Raw genomic sequence first — 18,175 nt, forward strand, 5'->3', positions numbered from 1 at the left:
AGCTGTGGTTCTGGGCTTGCTCCAAGATTGTGTTTTCCATCTACACCTTGGACTCTTCTATAAACTATCAAAAGAAAAGACAAAAGAGAAGAGGACTTTCACTTGAGAAGTTCTTCATTTAACATCTTCTAAGACTTACCTGCTTTGCTTCCATCTGCCTGTACACCCCTGGATCCTCGGTTTGGGGACTCTGTGTTATGAATATATATGTTAACTTGGTATATTTAGGATTGGCATGTGAAACATATGTGATACATTGATTGGGTATATTACTAGTAGGTTTGCACCTGAGCAAGTAATATATAAACTGTCCAATATAGTTCACTGTATAAGTCTTATTTTTCCCCTTTGGTTTTTTTGTATTTCTTGACTTCAGCAAGTATAAATTAGCCTCCTAGGTACTGACTGGTACTTCACTGCCTAGTGCCTACCCCTTATTTAGCTAGGCAAGTTGAGTTGCTTTGTGTTCTGCACTTCCTTTACACACAAACCTACACTTTACAGTGCCATTGTAAGCAGGTCTACACAGAAACCAACTCACGTCTACTCAGTAGAGGTTACTTCCAGGAAAGGGTTCTTAGGATTGCCCTGGCAGTATAGAAAACAGTTTAACATCTGAGTGCCAATATCAACATCTGGCAGTTGCATTCATGGGCATCTCACTGCATTTGTGCATAGCAGGAAACCATGCACAGGAGTGGGGGGGCAGTTTTGCTGGCTGCATGTACTCCTGTATGACTGTCATGCAAAATTGAGTATTTCCTGCATGATTCCAGATGGGTAGCTGTTTCAGTCTGTATCAGCAGATGAAAACCAGAGTTCAGTGGCACCTTAAAGATCAACAAAATGTATCCCCTCTTTATTTAGTCCAGCTCATGCTGCAATCAATAAACTCACTAGTGTTTAACATGCTGTTAGACTCCTACTTTATTTCTTACATAGAAATGCTTTCCACGTACAACACCAAAGACTTCAGCCAGAACTCAGCTGCCATCCACTGAAGGGGCAAAAATGTTGTGGGGGCGGGAAATGTGAAGGACACTTCTCTGGCTTTCCTTGTTTTGTTTCAGCTGCTGACAGAGCAACTATAAAGTCTTTATTGGCTACAGCAAAGGACGCCTAGGTCTGTCATTCTGCAAAAACCAAACTAAACGAGACGAATTACACAAGGTCATGCGACTGTCTAGAATCATGTCTGTTCCTTCCTGCCCATGTCCATTTTACTCCTGATGAACACGTGTCCTGTAGCCCCAGTTTGTTTCTAACTGACAGCAAGAAACCCTGCCATGGCTTCATACATGAGGATTGCCCACCCACCCCCCTTTGCATAGATCCTCCTCTTCCTGGCAGGCCAAGATGCAAGATCTCTGCAGAGGTATGGAAGCCCTGTTTTCAGCCCCCTCCTGACAGGAAACCCCGCGGGTTTTCTACCTCCCCATAGGTCCAATTGAGTAAACAAGTCTCCCTCTCAGGAAAGCTGCAGAGGAAGGTTTGAACATGCACAAAGCAAAGGTATATCATGGAATACTGTCTCTCACCTGGGAGGAATGGGGAAGAAACATGCAAATCCAAGCATGGGATAGAGTGCAGTGTAGCCACATTGTACAAGTGAACAGGAAAGCAAAGGGGAAACACATGTAAGTGCATTCACATGTCATACACGTGTAATTTGTCTTGTGTAGTTTGGCTCTAGGTAGATGGATCCTGCCCTGCAGATTTCATTTAACAGCACCGGCAGCTTCCAGGGGGGTGGGCAGGGGCTCTTGCAATGTATCGCCCTGCCCTGAGTTTCGCCGGGCTCCACAGCCCTGCCAGCCTCTTACCTTGCCCTCAGGGTGCCAGGTATATGGTCATATTTCAGATGGATGTATTTGATGTAGCAGCAATAAAGGCCAAAGGCCAGTAGGGGCCATTGCAAACAAGAGGCACCCTTGACTGTCATACTAACGCCCATCAAGCTTCCCTTCTCCACCTTAGAATCGCTCAACGCGATAACTGAGTCCTGTAGGTGGGGCTGAGCCCCATTGGGGGCCGGAACTGTTGCTTAAAGAGGCCGTGCTGAGAATCGCCAAATTGGAACGACTCCCTTGGCTTCTTTAAAGGGAGAATGCATGCATGTGTCATGCAGAAAAATAAAGCGGCGTAGCTACTTGTTCATTATGGCCAGAATTTCTTTTGCACATAAATGCCAAAAATTAAATGGTAACTGAAATACTGAAGAATGGTTTAGTAAACGGAAAGGAGCTTTTTCCTTTTCCAGATCTTCCTTTTCATGCAAATAGATTTTGCTTCCTTCGCTTTTTTCTGCCCCAACAAAGTTAATTCTCCTTCAGTTGCACTGAACAGGTGTTCAAAATAGCCTTTCCTAACAAAAGAGAGAGGTCTAATTTAACCTGCTAGGGGCCATAGTTTTAAAATCCAAAGGGCTTCCTTTTTTAGTACGTTCCTTCCAACCTTTTCTGATGCTGCCGCACAATTTGTAAACATGATTATGAAAACAATTATGAAAATGTGTACCTATCACATGATTTTGGACAAACAATCATGACAGATTGGTACTTTACCTATACGACAATCCATATATATCTTTTCCTTTTTTAAAAAGAATTTTTTAACAATATAAAAAGGCTAATAAAGAAAAATTAAAAAGAAAAAAAAGGAACACGACTTATAGAAAGATATAGGAATAATCTCCAATTTTCTCTGTGAAAGATATATAGTCATTATATATCATACACTCACTCTAAAATTACCATAAAAATACTTCTCCTTTCCCCCTAAAAAATTTTTTTCATCACAGTCTTCAAAAGCACAAATCATCAGTTCATTTCTTTCCATTTCCTGCAAAAAGCCAATAAGGGGTTTCCGGGTAACAGTAAATTCAGATAATGTCTAATGTTTAGAAAATGTCTAATGTTCATCATTCACATATAATTCTGATTCAAATACCGTCATGGATTGATCAAATCTGTACAGTCTTTTATCAGTTTTAAATCTAATAATTGCAACTAGAAAAACCATTGACAATTCTTGTGAATTTAAAAAATCTCTCAATTTCATTTTATATTCACTTTGTTGAAAATCTAATATGTCACGATATGTTAACCACGTGTGTTTGGTTATCATTTTCTGTCTAAATATATATAAATCTCTTTTCTATTTGTATTATATATGGCCAGAACATGAATTTTATGGGCTCACTCCTGCCCAGTGGAAACTGCCATAAGCATGTACAGAACTTCACATGCCCATGTTTCCATACACTTGCATGTGCAACACATTTACACAAGTTTTTGTGCCATCATAATATGGCACACATCGAACTGTCTTTCAGTAACATCAGTTTTTGCTGAATTATTGGGGCCGCCTTTGTTGGCCCTTTCCAGTTTAATCAATTCAGTGTTTAATTCATACCGCAAACCCTCTTAATCCCAGTGCAAATTCCATTATGATACATTTCAGTCTTAATTCATCTATGAAATACACTTTAGCGTTTTCTTGTCGCAATTCCAAACTGTTGTCATCAATATTGTTCTCAATCTCTTTCAAAAGCAAGAGGGTTGCGTAGCTTCAGTCTGCATACAACGTTATCTAATGGCCTCAGTGTTCCAGTGTCCAAAAGTTTAAAGCTCTGTGGTGGGACCAGCTGAAATTCAAACCTCTGCAGAAATTTAGCCATCAACACTTTAGCCTCCATCTGTAAATAAAAAAATCAAAAGACATAGTGAGAGTTGACCAAAGTAGTTTTCATACAGGAGCACACAGACATTTCTGTTCATTCACAACATGGGACAAAGTGGGGTCAGGGCCAAACTGCTCACCAGTCAGCCAAGGTAGATCGGCCTGGTACCTCCTGCTAGAGGAATCCTCCTTTTCGGGGTCCATTTGCTCCCCAAAAGATCTACAGCCTTGTCAGTGGCAGCATCTGCCCTTTTTAATGTGGTTCAGAATTTCAATACTTTCCATACTTTTGCCTCAGGAATAAGCCATCCAACAAATTTCCCAGGATCATCTTGATTTCTTTTCAGTGGCATCCTCCAGAAGATGATGCCAGCCTCATTAAAACCTTATGTGCCTGGCCTGCTGTCCTTTCCACCACCAAATCTCCTTTTACTGCAGGCTGGAGAAAAGGATGAGCAGTTCTAGACTAGACAACCCTAATGGATTTTGGGCAGATACTATCACAACAGAAGTAGGGTGCTGCTTTTGAAAAAAAATCCCCATGAGGCATATTGCTTTAGAAAAGAAATCGAAGCCTCTTTATTGTAAGGAGACAGAAATGTGCTGTACTGAGACAAGAAAGCAAGAAAAATGAGGTGAGGATGGAGAGAGATTGCAGACAGCGCATCCTGCCCTCATGTTAGTTACGGAGAGAAGCACAAAGAGAAGAAGTGAGACGGAAGGAAGAAATCCCTACGAGTAGCATTCTGGGTAACAAAGATAGAGCAGCAGAGTGGACAAGAGGAAGGATACAGGGACTGACCTTTCTAACCTTGCTAGCTCTTCTGCCCCCTCTGAAGCACAGATGTGCTCTTTACCAAGGAGCATTGCACTGTCCTCCACTTTCCGACAATGTTGACTAGCTTACCTGTGCAAATGTCTGCCCAATGCAGGAACGAGGCCCCAAGGAAAATGGGAAGTAGGAATAGTACGGCCTGAAAATAAATTCAGGACAGACACCAGTCATTTTACTGGTTTTGTGTAAACAAGATACACTTCCTTAAAAGTAATCATTGCAAACCCAAGCTGCTTTAGGTAAAAAAGAACCCTATCTCTATGATCATGCCTCAGTTTCTTTACAGTAGGGACAATATTAACAGTTCAAGAACTGAGCTTAATCGATTTAATGCATAATACTTCTAACTTCTCCCACCAGCTTGTCATGTTCAGAATACTTTCAGGTATGCTAGTGCCAAAGAGACTCCATTTTAATCCTTTCAGTATTATGAGTGCTTTCTTCACAGGTGCCAGGATGTTCCCAGGCAGCTATCTCCCAGAGGAGGAATGTTTTGGCTATCGCTGTTCCAGCCTCGAAGGACTTTCGCTTTCCGAGCTTCAAAGGGATTGTTATGAGAACTATGGGGGGAGGTTGGGCCTGCTGGGATCTGTTACTTTGTGCCTCATGCTTTGCCTGTCATTGGTAACAATTCACATGTACCATCCTGAATATTGTATTCAGGCTCGTGGACTATAATGCATTCTTTCTTCAGTAAACTTTTACAAACAACGGGCTTTTGTCTGATTGCAGAAGGTAATCTGGAGTAAGGACATTATCTAGCCACAGTTCTGACATCTAAGCAAGCGATAATGCTTGTTTCCATCCTATGATTTCTGCATTTCAACCTGCTGTTAAAGGCCAGCTTTTTCCTTCCAATTTAGCATCCCTAAGAAGTGTTATAAGAACAAGTTGTTTAAAGGTGCCTGATGTTCCTCTAGTGGTCATCTGTGTATACAGCATCATGCCTTCTCACTCAGTTCTTCCTTAAAGCAATAAAGCGCACAAAAACTCACACCTCTGGGAGGGAAGGGAGTTGGATTGTGTAACAACACAGATGACTGCTCTAGTAACACCAGTGACACATCAACAACCTCTTCCTCATTTTCTTCATCACTATCTCTGTGTAGGCAAACGACTGGGAGATTTTGGGTGGCCTTGAAGTGAGAACATGAAGTCAGGAGAAGAAGGAATTTAGATCTGATCCGCCAAAGGTGATATATTAGGTTTGGTCCAGACATGTAAGGCATGGTGCTTCATGGGAGAGAAGAGACCATGTTACGGCCTAAGTTCCTGCTGCAGATGTATGCACCAGTAGTGTATGCACCACTCCCATGAATGCTCAGATAAGTGGCGCACAATGCCATCCTAAGCATAGTTTCGCTCTTCTAAACCTGTAGATTTCAGTGTCTGCTTAAGAAGGCACGGATAGTGTCCTCAAGCCTTTGTTTATCAATAAATAAGAATGAACACCACAGTGGCAACCATCAGTGATGTGTGTCACTTAATAAATGTACAATACAGCACCACAGAATAATTACCTCACTCACCTACTCTTCCTACTCAGGGGATGGACTGCTGCCACATCGTACTCTGGCCCCTGAGGGAGGGGGAAGAGCGAGTGGCTTCCTCTTGACCGAGGAAGTTTACTTTGTGAGTCCCTGCTCCTTTCTCCCTTGCCTCCAAGCAACTGGCCACTTTCCCCTTCCAGTCTCCCTGGTTTCTGCCTCTCTCTTCTTTCCAAAGATAGACTCCACCTCCTCTAATTGCTCCCCACCTCCTTCTCCCACTCTCTCTCATTCCTCCTCTTTCCCTTTGCTTTCTCCTCCTATCTGCTTCCTTCCCTCCACCACATCCCATAGGCATGCCCACATTCATGTGCAGTCATGGGGCTGGAGAGCTGAATGCCTGGCTACCATTAGCCAGCTGGATCAATGAAGAGGCCATCACACTTTCCAGGGCTACTGGTGACTTCAACAATAGCCTCACCTAAACTCACCCTGCCTTGACCACCTTCCCAGCCTTGGTGAATGGCTAGGTCCATGATGGGCATTGGGTCCCATTCCTTCCATTCCTCAGAGCCTCCCAGAAGCATTGGACTGGCGACTGTAGCAAACAGGAGGCTGGACTACTTAGAATTTTGGTCTGATCCAGCAGGGCTCTTTTCATGTTCTTAAGTTTCTAATGCCCTGACCTGAATAGACCAGGTGAGACTCATCTCGAAAGACCTCAGAAGCTAGGCAGGGTCTGCCTTGGTTAGTAATTGCATGGGAGACCTCCAGCAGAGACCACGGTTGCAGAGGCAGGCAATGGCAAACCTCTCTTAGTCTCTTGCCATGAAAGCTCCACCAGGGCCGATTCCAGACGACTAACCGGAAGGCGCTTCATGCCGCCATGTTCCGGATTACGATGGGGAAAACGCGAAATATCGCGTTTTCTTGCACGAGTTTGGCGTGATGTCGCCATCCGGAACATGGCGGCATGAAGCTCCTTCCAGTTAGTCGTCTGGAATCGGCCCAGGGGTCAGCATAAGAGCCAAGCCTGACACAGTGACACCTGACACAGGTTGGACACTTGTCAGCTTCCCTCAAGTTTTGATGGGAAATGTAGGCATCCTGGTCTTGCAGCCGTAATCTAGACCCAAGCTGTAAAACCAGGACACCTACATTTCCCATCAAAACTTGAGGGAAGCTAACAAGTGTCCAACCTGTGTCAGGCGTCACTTGTGGCTTGGCTCTAAGTCAGCTATGATTTCAGGGTGTTGGAATAGGCAACTCAGCCTGCTTTGGGCACTGGGGGGGGGTGCTGCTGCATGTCTCTGAATGTAATGTATAAGTCTAGCAATCTGCCACTCTCTTGTGTAATGTGGGAACACCTACTGACTCCTCCTCTCTTGCCTCTGTGCCTCTTGGGAAATTTCTCTCTTCCCACATGGTCTTCCAAGAAGAATGATGTAAATCCTCCATGCTCCTCCATGGAGCCCCTTTTGTCTACACCTACAACCTTGCCGCCTACTTTTCAGGATGTGGTATTAGAATAGGGAATGTAACTCTTTAGATTAAGATCCTTCCCTTCTACTACAAAATATTGCTATGGAAGAAATCTGCTACAATAAAACTGTAAGTTCTATCTTTCTATGATTTTGTCTGAAGATTAATTAATGCACGTTTTTAAGGGTTTAAATGCTTCTGCCTAAATAACTCAGCTATGTTACTCTGCTAAGTTACTAAACTAAACCAAACTAAACATATATTCCCAAAACAGGGCACTCTCCACCACCACCAAGTTTCTAATATTTACTGAAATGTTCTTTCAACAAAAAGAAAACCGTTTTCATCACATATCAGATGATTCACTCACTTTGGCTGATCTTTGCCAAATCGGTCAGGATCAAAGGTCAGTGGATCCTTGAAATACCTTTCCATGCGCCCCATGATATACATGCTGAACTGCCAAGAGAAGAGAACTATTTACGCTTGCGGGTATGAAGATACAACAATCAATAGTAACCCTCAGAAACAGCTAAATAACATTTACAGGGCAATCCTAAAGGGAGTTTCACCCTTTTAAGTGCATTGACACGGATGGAATTTAGAAGGGTGAAACTCTGTTTAGGATTGTATTGTCAACCTCATTGTTAGAATGAAATTTTTATCTGCCTGTAGTCTTGCAGAACAAATCCTAGCTGCTTCAATTACATTCATTTCAGCATTTGTTAGACTTGTTTCTCCATCATTTAGTTTAAGGGATTCACCTGCCCTTGGAATGCACCTGCTGTATCACAGCATTGTAGGTTCCTCTGAATGCCTCTGAAGCTTCACTTCCATGTGCTGTAAATGCTGCATGAATGTGTGCAGAAAGAGACACCTAAACAAACTGGGCATCAAGAAAGATTTAGCTGCCTTGCTCACATGACTATAGGTGCATGGACAGTAGAGACAGGCACTGCAATTTCATCTGGATTTTGTTTTTATTTGAGACCTTTAATTTCATTTTATCATGAGTTTGGGGTAATTTTTGTAATCTGGTGATTGCTAAATTATTTTCATTGGGAAACCCATTTCCACCAGCAACTTCCTATCCACAGATATCTACCCAAGATGAAATTCTCAGGGACTGTACAGCTGTCTCAAGGAATACCACCTTCCCAAATTTTAGGCACATTGGGAGAAGCATCCCAGGTCTAAAGAAAAGGGAACTATAACACATTTCTGGTTATAACTCCCCTACTTTCTCCACAATCCATCTGAGATTAAATTCTCATTGGCTGTAACCTTCACCAAACTTTGTGTAATATGTGAGGAAGAGTACAATACTAAGCAGAGGTATATCCAGTGCTTTTTTGTTTTTATAAAATGTGCCAGTACTTATACATATATTTATACTGATTTCCACCAATTTCCCCTTAGGACTTGGGAGAGCGCCCCCCCCCCCCCAACATGCTGATATCCCCCAAAAGATGCTGACTTCAATGGACATAGAAGGGAGTAACTCTGTTTAGGATTACATTGTGAACTTCCTCCCATTATTCACTGAGAAGCTGACACAGCTGCTTGTCAAGGATTGCCCCTGCTTATGTAAAGTGAGAGTGCTTGATACTGGGGAAACATGCATAGAAACAGCAGAGAGGATCCTATTTGGCAGGAACTTTGGGTAAATGTTATTATAAATCATTAGGCCTGGCAAGCACAACTCAGCAGTCCTAAATCAATCTAAAAGGTGAGCAGAAGAAGGCTCAGGGAGTTTCACTTTACACCAGGATGCTGAGGGCAAGCTGGAACCAAGCCAATTTTAACAAAGCCTCAAACGTTGCTTTGGAGAGGGAAGCAACTTCATGACTGCCATCTGTCAGCAGAGTAAGCTGGAGGCCCGAGGAAGGCGATGGGGCTGCTTCGCTGATACTTTATATAGCTGCCTTATGCTGGAAACTGGAAGCACGGTTTGCTCCTGAGTGAGATTCTCCAAGGAAGCTTATATATCTGACCATGTGTAATGCATACAGATCCACGGTATTCTCACAACTAAAACGATGTACGCCTGCAGGCAGCCTACACTTCAAATAATCGTACACAGCAGTCCATTCAATAGACTCACAGCCAGGGTGGTGTTTGCTGGAATTTTGACCCCTTCAATGATATTTTCAGTGTCTGTCCAGCGTAAAGTGGTTGGAACCGGTGAGTACAATCGCAGGACTTCTTTGAGAACCTGAGACAACGAAGATCAATTGAACTCAGTTTAGATAGAGAAACCATGCCTTTCTCTAACATCTTATCTTCCTTGTGTTTGTACTACTTTTCTGCACTCTTTTAGCAAAAAATCATTGTGACTATTAATCTTCACGACTCTACAGATATATGTAAACCATATGTATGGTTTCTCCTCTGAGGAAGACTCCAAAATGCGGGTTAATCTGGATGCTCATCAAGAAGAAGGAAGATTAAAGAAAAATTGTTGTTTTTGTCCACCACTCAGCCTGCCTTTTAGAGTGGGGAAAAGGGAATCAAATGTGTTGGCAAATACGTGGAGATTTTTAAAAAGGTATTGTGCTAGACACAGGCACGAATCGAAATACGAATCAAATTTCGTGACAATCGGGCTGATTCATGTATCATGAAAATGTGTTTTGTGAGGCCGTACTTTTGATGAAATCCACAACTTTGGGGGCTGATTCATTCGATTCATGAATGCTTCATGATGCCTGACAGGCTGGCACCAATCCATTGATTCCCTAGGCAACATAGGGCCAGAATGTCTGCAGACCTTTTTGTTGTCGTGGAAACCCCATTCTTAGCCCACATAACCTTAACAGGCAGCTCTCCCTGCCAACCTGAGAGCTGAGCAATGCGGGTCTGTGCAAGTTTACCTGGGAACTGTAGTTGGAGATTCCTTCCGCTCTCTGTTTCCCTTCTCCGTTTTTAAGAATGGGATGGCGGAATAGCAGCGGCGGTGGCAGCCTTAGCAGCTCCTTCTGCTGCTGCTCACTGCTTGCCAGCTTCAGGAACCCTTCCCTGACTCTCTACCTCCAGTCCTCCTGCTGCTCTCTCCCCACCCCCAAGTTCCCCGGAACAGGTCCTGAGTGGATCTGCTCTGCTAGGCTTTTCCTTCGATAACTTGGAGGCGGGGGGGGGGAGAGGCATGTCAAAGCAGTGGGAGGATGGGAAGGAAAAGTCAGCAAAGAGAACCTGAAGAGAGGAAAACCCAAGCAGATCCGCTCCGCTTGACTTTTCTTCCAGCAGTGGCAGAAAGTAGGACAGAAGGAAAAAGTAAAGAGAGCCTGAAGAGAGCTACTTGGAGGGTGGCTGGAGGAGAGCCTGCTGAAGTCTCCCTGCAAGTTTGGTATCTGTAGGAACAAAGGGGGCCATTATAGGGCCCCAATCACAAACCTAATGAATCGTTTCATGAAACAGGACAATTTTATGAAAGTTCGTGGTTCGTATTTCATGGAACACGAACCATGAAACTCAGGGTTCTTTTCCCCCCGTTTCGTGCCCATTTCTATATTGTGTTATTTCTATGCAGCATTACTCATGTTTTTCAAAAAAAAAAAAATTAAAACAGGATAGGCAGAGAATCCTGAGGGTCATGTAAGAACACATTGAGAGTTAAAAGGAAACTACAGCTAACAGTAGAGAGAAAACTCATTACCCTGGGCTGTCTGGATTAGAATACAGCATATCCCTCGGGTTCAAAATAGTGGGTTGGATGCATCCAGCTTTTCTGCAGGTAGAAGGGGTCATGTGACCACCAAAAACGGTATGCTGGGGGATCAGTGAACCTACATATACAAAAGCCACGCAAGCTGTGGCAAGGAGGGGAACTGAATGAAACTGAACAGAAAAACTATCTGAATTCAAACCACTGTTTTATGAATGCTTGGGAAACGTGTACAAGAGGGTTGAGGGTTCTAGAAATGGCAATAGTTGCTGCCTACTACACCCAAAGTGAGGCCTAGTAAATAGCTGAGCAGGAACTGCTGCCACCTGGAAATCATATTAGTACTGTAAAAATCTAGTTTTGATTGTTATAGTCAGGGCTCATTTTGAGGGGGAACGTACTGGAACGCCATTCCAGATCGTCTGAAAAGAGATCACGTGGGTGGTGGCGCCGCCCACATGATTCCTTTTCCTCCCTGGCCCACTGCAGCCTGCGCAGCCCATCCTCCTGGCCTGCAAACTGGTTGAGGCAGCATGCGGTGGCCTCCTGAGCCAGCCCCACGGCCATCTGGTGTTGCTGCAGCCTGCACAGCCCATTCACCCAGCCTGCTGGCTGGTTGAGGTGCCACGTGGCCCCAGTGGCAGCCTATGGAGTCAGCCCTATGGCCAGCCAGTGCCACTGCAGCCTGCGCAGCCCATCCTCCCGGGCTGCTGGCTGGTCGATTCAGCCCATAGGCCATGGTGGCCTCCGGAGCTGGCCCCGTGGCCAGCCAGTGCTGCTACAGCTTGTACAGCCCATCCTCCCAGCCTGCTGGCTGGTAGAGACAGCTCGAGACCTGCACAGCCTGTCCTCCTGGTCTGCTGGCCAGTCGAGGCATCCTGTGCAGCCCATCCTCCCAGCCGGTCAAAGTAGCACGTGGCCCACAGCGGCCTCCAGAGCGGGTCCTGCGGCCAGCCAGCTCCACTGCAGCCAGCATGGGTGCTCCTCCGGGCCTGCAAGCAGTGGTGAGTATCCCCCCCCCCAGTATCTGTGTTTTGCTGGCTTTGTTCTCTGAGTTCTGTCTAGAAAAGCTCTAACACACTGTGTTCTGTCCCCCACTCCCCAGCTGTACAGTGTGCCCTTCTAATATTAATTTTTAAAATTCTGTTTAAAAGGCTTTGTTCTCTGTGGCGAGCTCTAATCTGTCTAGAAATGCACTATAGAAGGACACTGTTCTTGTTCTTGTTAGGTCTCAGTTTGGAAATACCTGGAGATTTTAGGAGAGGAGCCAGAGGGGTGGGTGTTGCCTTCTGACACACTTCTGGTGATGCCAGGGGGCATGGCACATGCAAATCAGTTATGCTAATGACACATTTCTGGTGATCTCAAGGGGCGTGGCATATGCTAATGAGTTATGCTAATGAGTTCCTGCAGTTCTTTTTCTACAAAATGACCCCTGGTTATAGTGCTTTTAATGGTTTTATGTACAATCATATAAAATCATGTTTTATTGTATTTTAAATGATGTGATCTGCCCTGAGCCCGGCTGGCAGGGAGGGTGGAATAATAAATAAATACTCCTTTACTGAGCAAGACATTAAATTGTGTAATTTGCTGCCTGTGGATGTATTGATGGGCATCAGCATAAAGCACTTTAAAAGGGCTTTGGAAAGATTCATGGAGGACAGGCTGATCAATAATCACTAGCCAAGGGGACCAAAAGAAACCTCCAAATTCAGAGACAGCAAACTTCTGAGTACTCAAGCAAGAAGACAGCTTCGAGAGTAAAGCCCTGGCCTCTATGCCCAGTTTGTGGGTCCTCCAGGGTATCTGCTTGGCCTCTACGTGAAACAGGATGCTGGACCACTCGTCTGATTCAGCAGGGTTCTTCTTATGTTCTTATGACTGGCTGAGTGCACTAAGGTCACAGACTTGCAGAACACACAGAATTAAAGCAATATCGTAGTCAATGAATGTGTAAAAAAGGTAAAGGTAGTTCCCTGTGCAAGCACCGAGTCATCACTGACCCATGGGGGGATGTCGCATCACAATGTTTTCTTGGCAGACTTTTTACGGGGCGGTTTGCCATTGCCTCCCCCAGTTATCTATACTTTACCCCCAGGAAACTGGGTACTCATTTTACTGACCTCGGAAGTATGGAAGGCTGAGTCAAGCTTGAGCCAGCTACCTGAACCCAGCTTCCACCGGGATCGAACTCAGGTTGTGAGCAGAGCTTGGGCTGCTTGTACTGCGCCACGGGACTCTTGTCAATGAATGTGTAAGTGTGTCAGGTCCAGTGTATATCTAAACTGTACTGACTCCATTTTCTAATGCTTCTAGTGTTTAAGTGCTTTCTTCCCAGGTGCACCAGTTCCCAGGCAGCATTCCCACCGGGGGCGACTGTTTTGTCTAACACCGTTCCACCAGGCATTGGCCTTGAAGGAGAGCAGCTTCCCAGGACTGAGAGATGTTGTTTTGAGAACTGTGGGGGGAGGCAAATCCAGATGGGTATTGTTACTTTGTACCTCATGCTTTGCCCTTCATTGGTAACAATGACTGTGTACCATCCTGAGTCTCCTATTCAGGACAGTGGACTATAATGGACCTTTTCTGCAGTAAAGTTTCCTTGTTCAATCAATGGACTCCTGTTTGCTTTTGAAAGGGAACCTGTAGGAAGAGCCTTATCTAGCCACAAGCTGACATTTTGTTACCAATCATGCCTGAGTCGGGCCCAGCGGAATCCAAGGTAGTCCCGGACAGGGATCCTTTGTTTGATCCGTATGCGTCCCCCGACAGTCAAACAGTGCAGCCCCAAGAATCTCATGTGCCAGCCGGGGCTGGAGCTTCGACGTCTACACCGCCTCTCATCGACCTCAGCAGTGAAGGGACAAGGCCGACGGCTACCGCTCTCCCCTTGATCTCGCTACCCACCCCGTCGGAGTGGGGGGCCAGACCCCGAGAAACGCGAGAGCGCAGGGCCGGAGGGCTTCATCCAAGAGTTTCGATGGATGGACGCCGAAGCCTAGAGACTGTCCCTGAGCTGGATAGCAGCCAACCATGGCTGTTTTGGAACAGGACGGCCGAACAGACGGACGGGAACACATCTCGCCGCGGCGCCCTGAGTTGGGATTATTCGGAACTTGCCCCATGGAAAGAGCCAACGGAAGTTCCTGAACGTAGTTGGGTGCAAATGCAAAGTCGCACCCATGCTGTAGATTCCGGCATCTCGGCAGTGACGGGCCTAGCCAAAGGAATCCTAGCAGCGAGATCACGAGTCGATCAAGGAGATCCTCCGCCTTGGGGGCCGTTTTCCCCGGTGAGTACAACCGAAGGAGGTTCCGTGATGGGGCAACCGGGTCCTAGCCGAATACAACAGTTGGAAGCTAGGCTGATTGATATGGAGGAAAGTTTGGCTCATGCCATTCACCTAATCTCAGCGATGGGGGCAGGGGAGAGAATCTCACCTGAAGAAATGGCGGTACAAATCGCCACCCTCCAAAGTGTCATGTCCTATCCAGTGGAGGACGCCCCGCAGCAGCCGCTGCCTTCGGGAGAGGAGGAATACTATCCTGGAGAACCGGGAGAGTCGCCCGCGGAACTCCCTAGAAAAGACGAAACCCCGCCGCACGGGGATACAGCTGAGGTACCTGGAGAGACTCCGACGGAAACCCCTAAATTGGACGGGGATCCATCTCCCAAGGAGACTCCAGCGGAGGAGCCTAGAGAGGAGGAAGAAGGGCCAACCCGTCCAACCGAAACGACGGTGATACCCCCTCCCGCTTCTCCAACGACAGTTCGGCCGGACCAGACGGAAGAGCCTCCGGCCCCTTCCGAGGAGGAACTACCGCAACGACCGCTAGAAGTGGTTCCCATTCAACAAACCCCGAGCGCCCCGACGCCACAAGACCAGCCTTTGCGTCCCAGAGACACGACGCCGAGAGGGGCAAGCCCGCGCGGCCCACCACCCATCAGGCCTTCGCCGCTGCGGCCCCTTCCGCTTCGACCGCAATTAACTCCTTCGCAGCAACCGATACGTTTGCCACTTGAGCAGCCCGTAATACCACCTCCGAACCAACCGGTGGGGCCTACACCACTACAACCCCACCAACCCGTCCCTCAGCGGCCGGTCATTACTCAGCCGCACCGGCCACCTCCACCTCAACCGCTACTGCCAGCACCTCCTGTATTGCCACCACCAGCCCGCCCGAGATTGCAGCCGCCTGTCCGACCACGACTGCAACCACCGGCCCAGCCGAGAGCACCACCACCAGCCCAGCCGAGAGCACCACCGCCAGCCCAGCCGAGGCCGCCACCCCCGGCTCAACCGGTAATGCCGCCGCCAGCGCAACCAGCACCGCTACCACAACCGGGTCCCCCCATACCTCAAGCGCCATTGATGCTTCCGATGGACTTCTACCCAGCACCGGCTCCGAGGCAAGACCTCCCGATGGGTTGGGTGCAACTGGAAGCTACTTTTGATGGGGATCCCTCCAAACTGGGATTTTTCCTAGTGCAAGTCGTGCAATTCTTCAACCGGTGGGGACACCTCTTCGGCAGCGAGGCCAGTCAAATTGAACATCTCGGCTCCCGCTTACAAGGCAAAGCAGCGGACTGGTATGTAGGACTATACAATATCGGGGCCCCGGAACTTAATACTCTCCAGGGGTTGGTGGATGCTATTCGAGCGCAATATGAAGACCCCTTAGAGGAAACCAGGGCCCGAACAGAATTGCAAGCCATTAAACAGGGCAGCATGTCGGCGAGAGACTATATCACGAAATTCCGACAATTGGCCGCCAAATGCCCTAGGTGTGAGGAGTCCACCAAAATCATTCTGTTCAAGCAAGGACTAAACCCGAGACTTTTGGACAGAGCCCTCATGCAAGACAATCCCCCTACGCTGTTAGGTTGGATCCAACTTGCATGCGAAGTTGAGAATCGCATTTTGGAAGTCCGTTTGGTTTAACAACAACAACAAACGGGACAAAGAAGAACCTTGACTTTACAGAAGGGAGGACGGGGAGCTGGGTATGCCACCCGTGGAGCGAGAGATGCTAGATGGCAACAAGGGCTGTGTTTGCAATGCGGACAAGCCGGTCACTTTGCAGCACAATGCCCCTACCGGCCTGTGCAAAGACCTCCGCTTCAACTACGGCGCCCAACCCTTGCTCCATTTCCTATTCTCCAACGCCCGATTCCCGCGCCACGCGCGAACAGAGGCCGCGGCGCTTCCCAAAGGCCCGCCTCAGAGAGAGGACTGGAAGCGGAAGAAGTAATGGAATACGACCCCGCTTCCCCAAACGCCGAAGTCAATCCAGAAAGCCCCCAGTCGGGAAACGAGATGGATCTGTCGTAAAAGGGCCCAAACGACAGATCCGCCCCAAGCCCGTCCCTGCACGGAACCGGCCGCCTGGGTCCATCTTATTCATGCCAGTGACTCTAATCAACCCAGAGAGAAAAATGCACATCCGAGTGCAAGCCCTTATCGACTCGGGCTGTTCGAGAGACATCATCGCCCCAGCTCTAGTCAATGGACTAGTCTTACCAACTCGGGAATTACAAAATCCAGTAATCTTTGAACAAATGGATGGCACCAATATGAACCCTGTTACCACTGAGACCATCCCAGTGATCACAGGCATGGGACAACATTGGGAAAAGAGGTCTTTTGTCATCAGCTCCACTGCCAAATACCCGTTAATTCTAGGCAGCAAGTGGCTATGTGATCACAATCCCTACATAGACTGGGCACAAGGATGTATCACCTTCAGTCATGCCAACTGCAAAAATCACCGTTGGAACCAAAACTGGGGCAATGATCCAACTCATACTGAAAAGGCCCTTCTTACTCAAGAAGAAATCAGCCAAATACCCGAACCGTATTGGCCTTTTCTAAACGCTTTTTCCGAGGAGGAAGCTGATACCCTACCCCCGCACCGATGAACGGACTGTGCGGTGGAAATTTTACCCGGAGCCTCACTGCCCAAAGGACGACTCTATCCCATGAGTCTCCATGAACGAGAAGAGCTCCGGAAATTCATCGACACCAACCTCCAACAAGGGTTCATCCGCCCAGCCAACAGCCCCCACGCCGCTCCGGTTCTCTTCGTGAAAAAGAAGGATGGGGGACTACGACTGTGCACGGACTTTCGAGGACTTAATGCAGTGTCCACCAACAACGCCTATCCGATACCACTCATCCGAGACCTTCTCAACGTCGTGGCCCAAGGTAAGATCTTTACAAAATTAGACTTAAAAGATGCTTACTTCCACGTCCGTATCAAGGCAGGGGATGAGTGGAAAACCGCATTTAATACGCCCCTCGGACAATATGAATACCTAGTTATGCCTTTTGGATTGACGGGGGCCCCGTCTGTATTTATGTCCATGATAAACGAAGTTCTGCACGAGTTTCTGTACAAAGGGGTGGTGGTGTACCTTGATGATGTCTTAATTTATTCAGACACAGAGCAAGAACATATTCAAATGGTACAAAAGGTCCTGGCCACCTTGATGAATAATAAACTGCCCATCAAGTTGTCCAAATGTGAATTCCACAAAACCGAACTCACTTACCTTGGGTATTGCATCTCCCAAGAGGGGTTAAAAATGGATCCAACCAAAATACAAGCGATTCAGGAATGGCAAACACCCACCACCCGTAAAGAACTACAATCCTTCCTGGGTTTTGCCAACTTCTATAGAGATTTTATAGCAAATTTCGCCCAAATCACGCTCCCCTTAACAGAATTATTGAAAACAAAAGATAAAGGGGACCAAGCTAAGAAACCCTCCTCCAAACTACAATGGACCTCCGATTGCCAAACTGCTTTCGAACGCTTAAAAAAGCAATTTGTAACGGAACCCATCCTCTCCCACCCCAACGAACAGTCCCCTTTCGTAGTGCAAGTCGACGCCAGCGATACGGCAATAGGGGGAGTTTTACTGCAGAAGGGGGAGGATGGAAAGTTGCGGCCTTGTGCGTTCTTGTCTAGAAAATTTTCGGAGGCGGAAAGAAATTGGAATGTGTGGGAGAAGGAGGCTTTT

General features: G+C 46.9%; 1 protein-coding gene across 1 annotated transcript in view; it reads right to left on the reverse strand.

Annotated features, from left to right (window-relative positions):
* Nucleotides 1-3,176: 3,176 nt before the first annotated feature.
* LOC129324802 (cholesterol 24-hydroxylase-like) overlaps nt 3,177-18,175 on the reverse strand; it is a 50,133-nt gene continuing 35,134 nt past the window's right edge. Inside the window, exons 12-15 of the mRNA XM_054972200.1 lie at nt 9,590-9,700; nt 7,856-7,944; nt 4,589-4,655; nt 3,177-3,697 (exon numbers count right to left, since the gene is read on the reverse strand). Coding sequence (XP_054828175.1) covers nt 3,536-3,697; nt 4,589-4,655; nt 7,856-7,944; nt 9,590-9,700 — 429 coding nt within the window. The 3' untranslated portion in view covers nt 3,177-3,535. The remainder of the gene's footprint in view (nt 3,698-4,588; nt 4,656-7,855; nt 7,945-9,589; nt 9,701-18,175) is intronic.

The sequence above is a fragment of the Eublepharis macularius genome, chromosome 2 (genome assembly GCF_028583425.1).
Source record: "Eublepharis macularius isolate TG4126 chromosome 2, MPM_Emac_v1.0, whole genome shotgun sequence".
Taxonomy (NCBI): domain Eukaryota; kingdom Metazoa; phylum Chordata; class Lepidosauria; order Squamata; family Eublepharidae; genus Eublepharis; species Eublepharis macularius.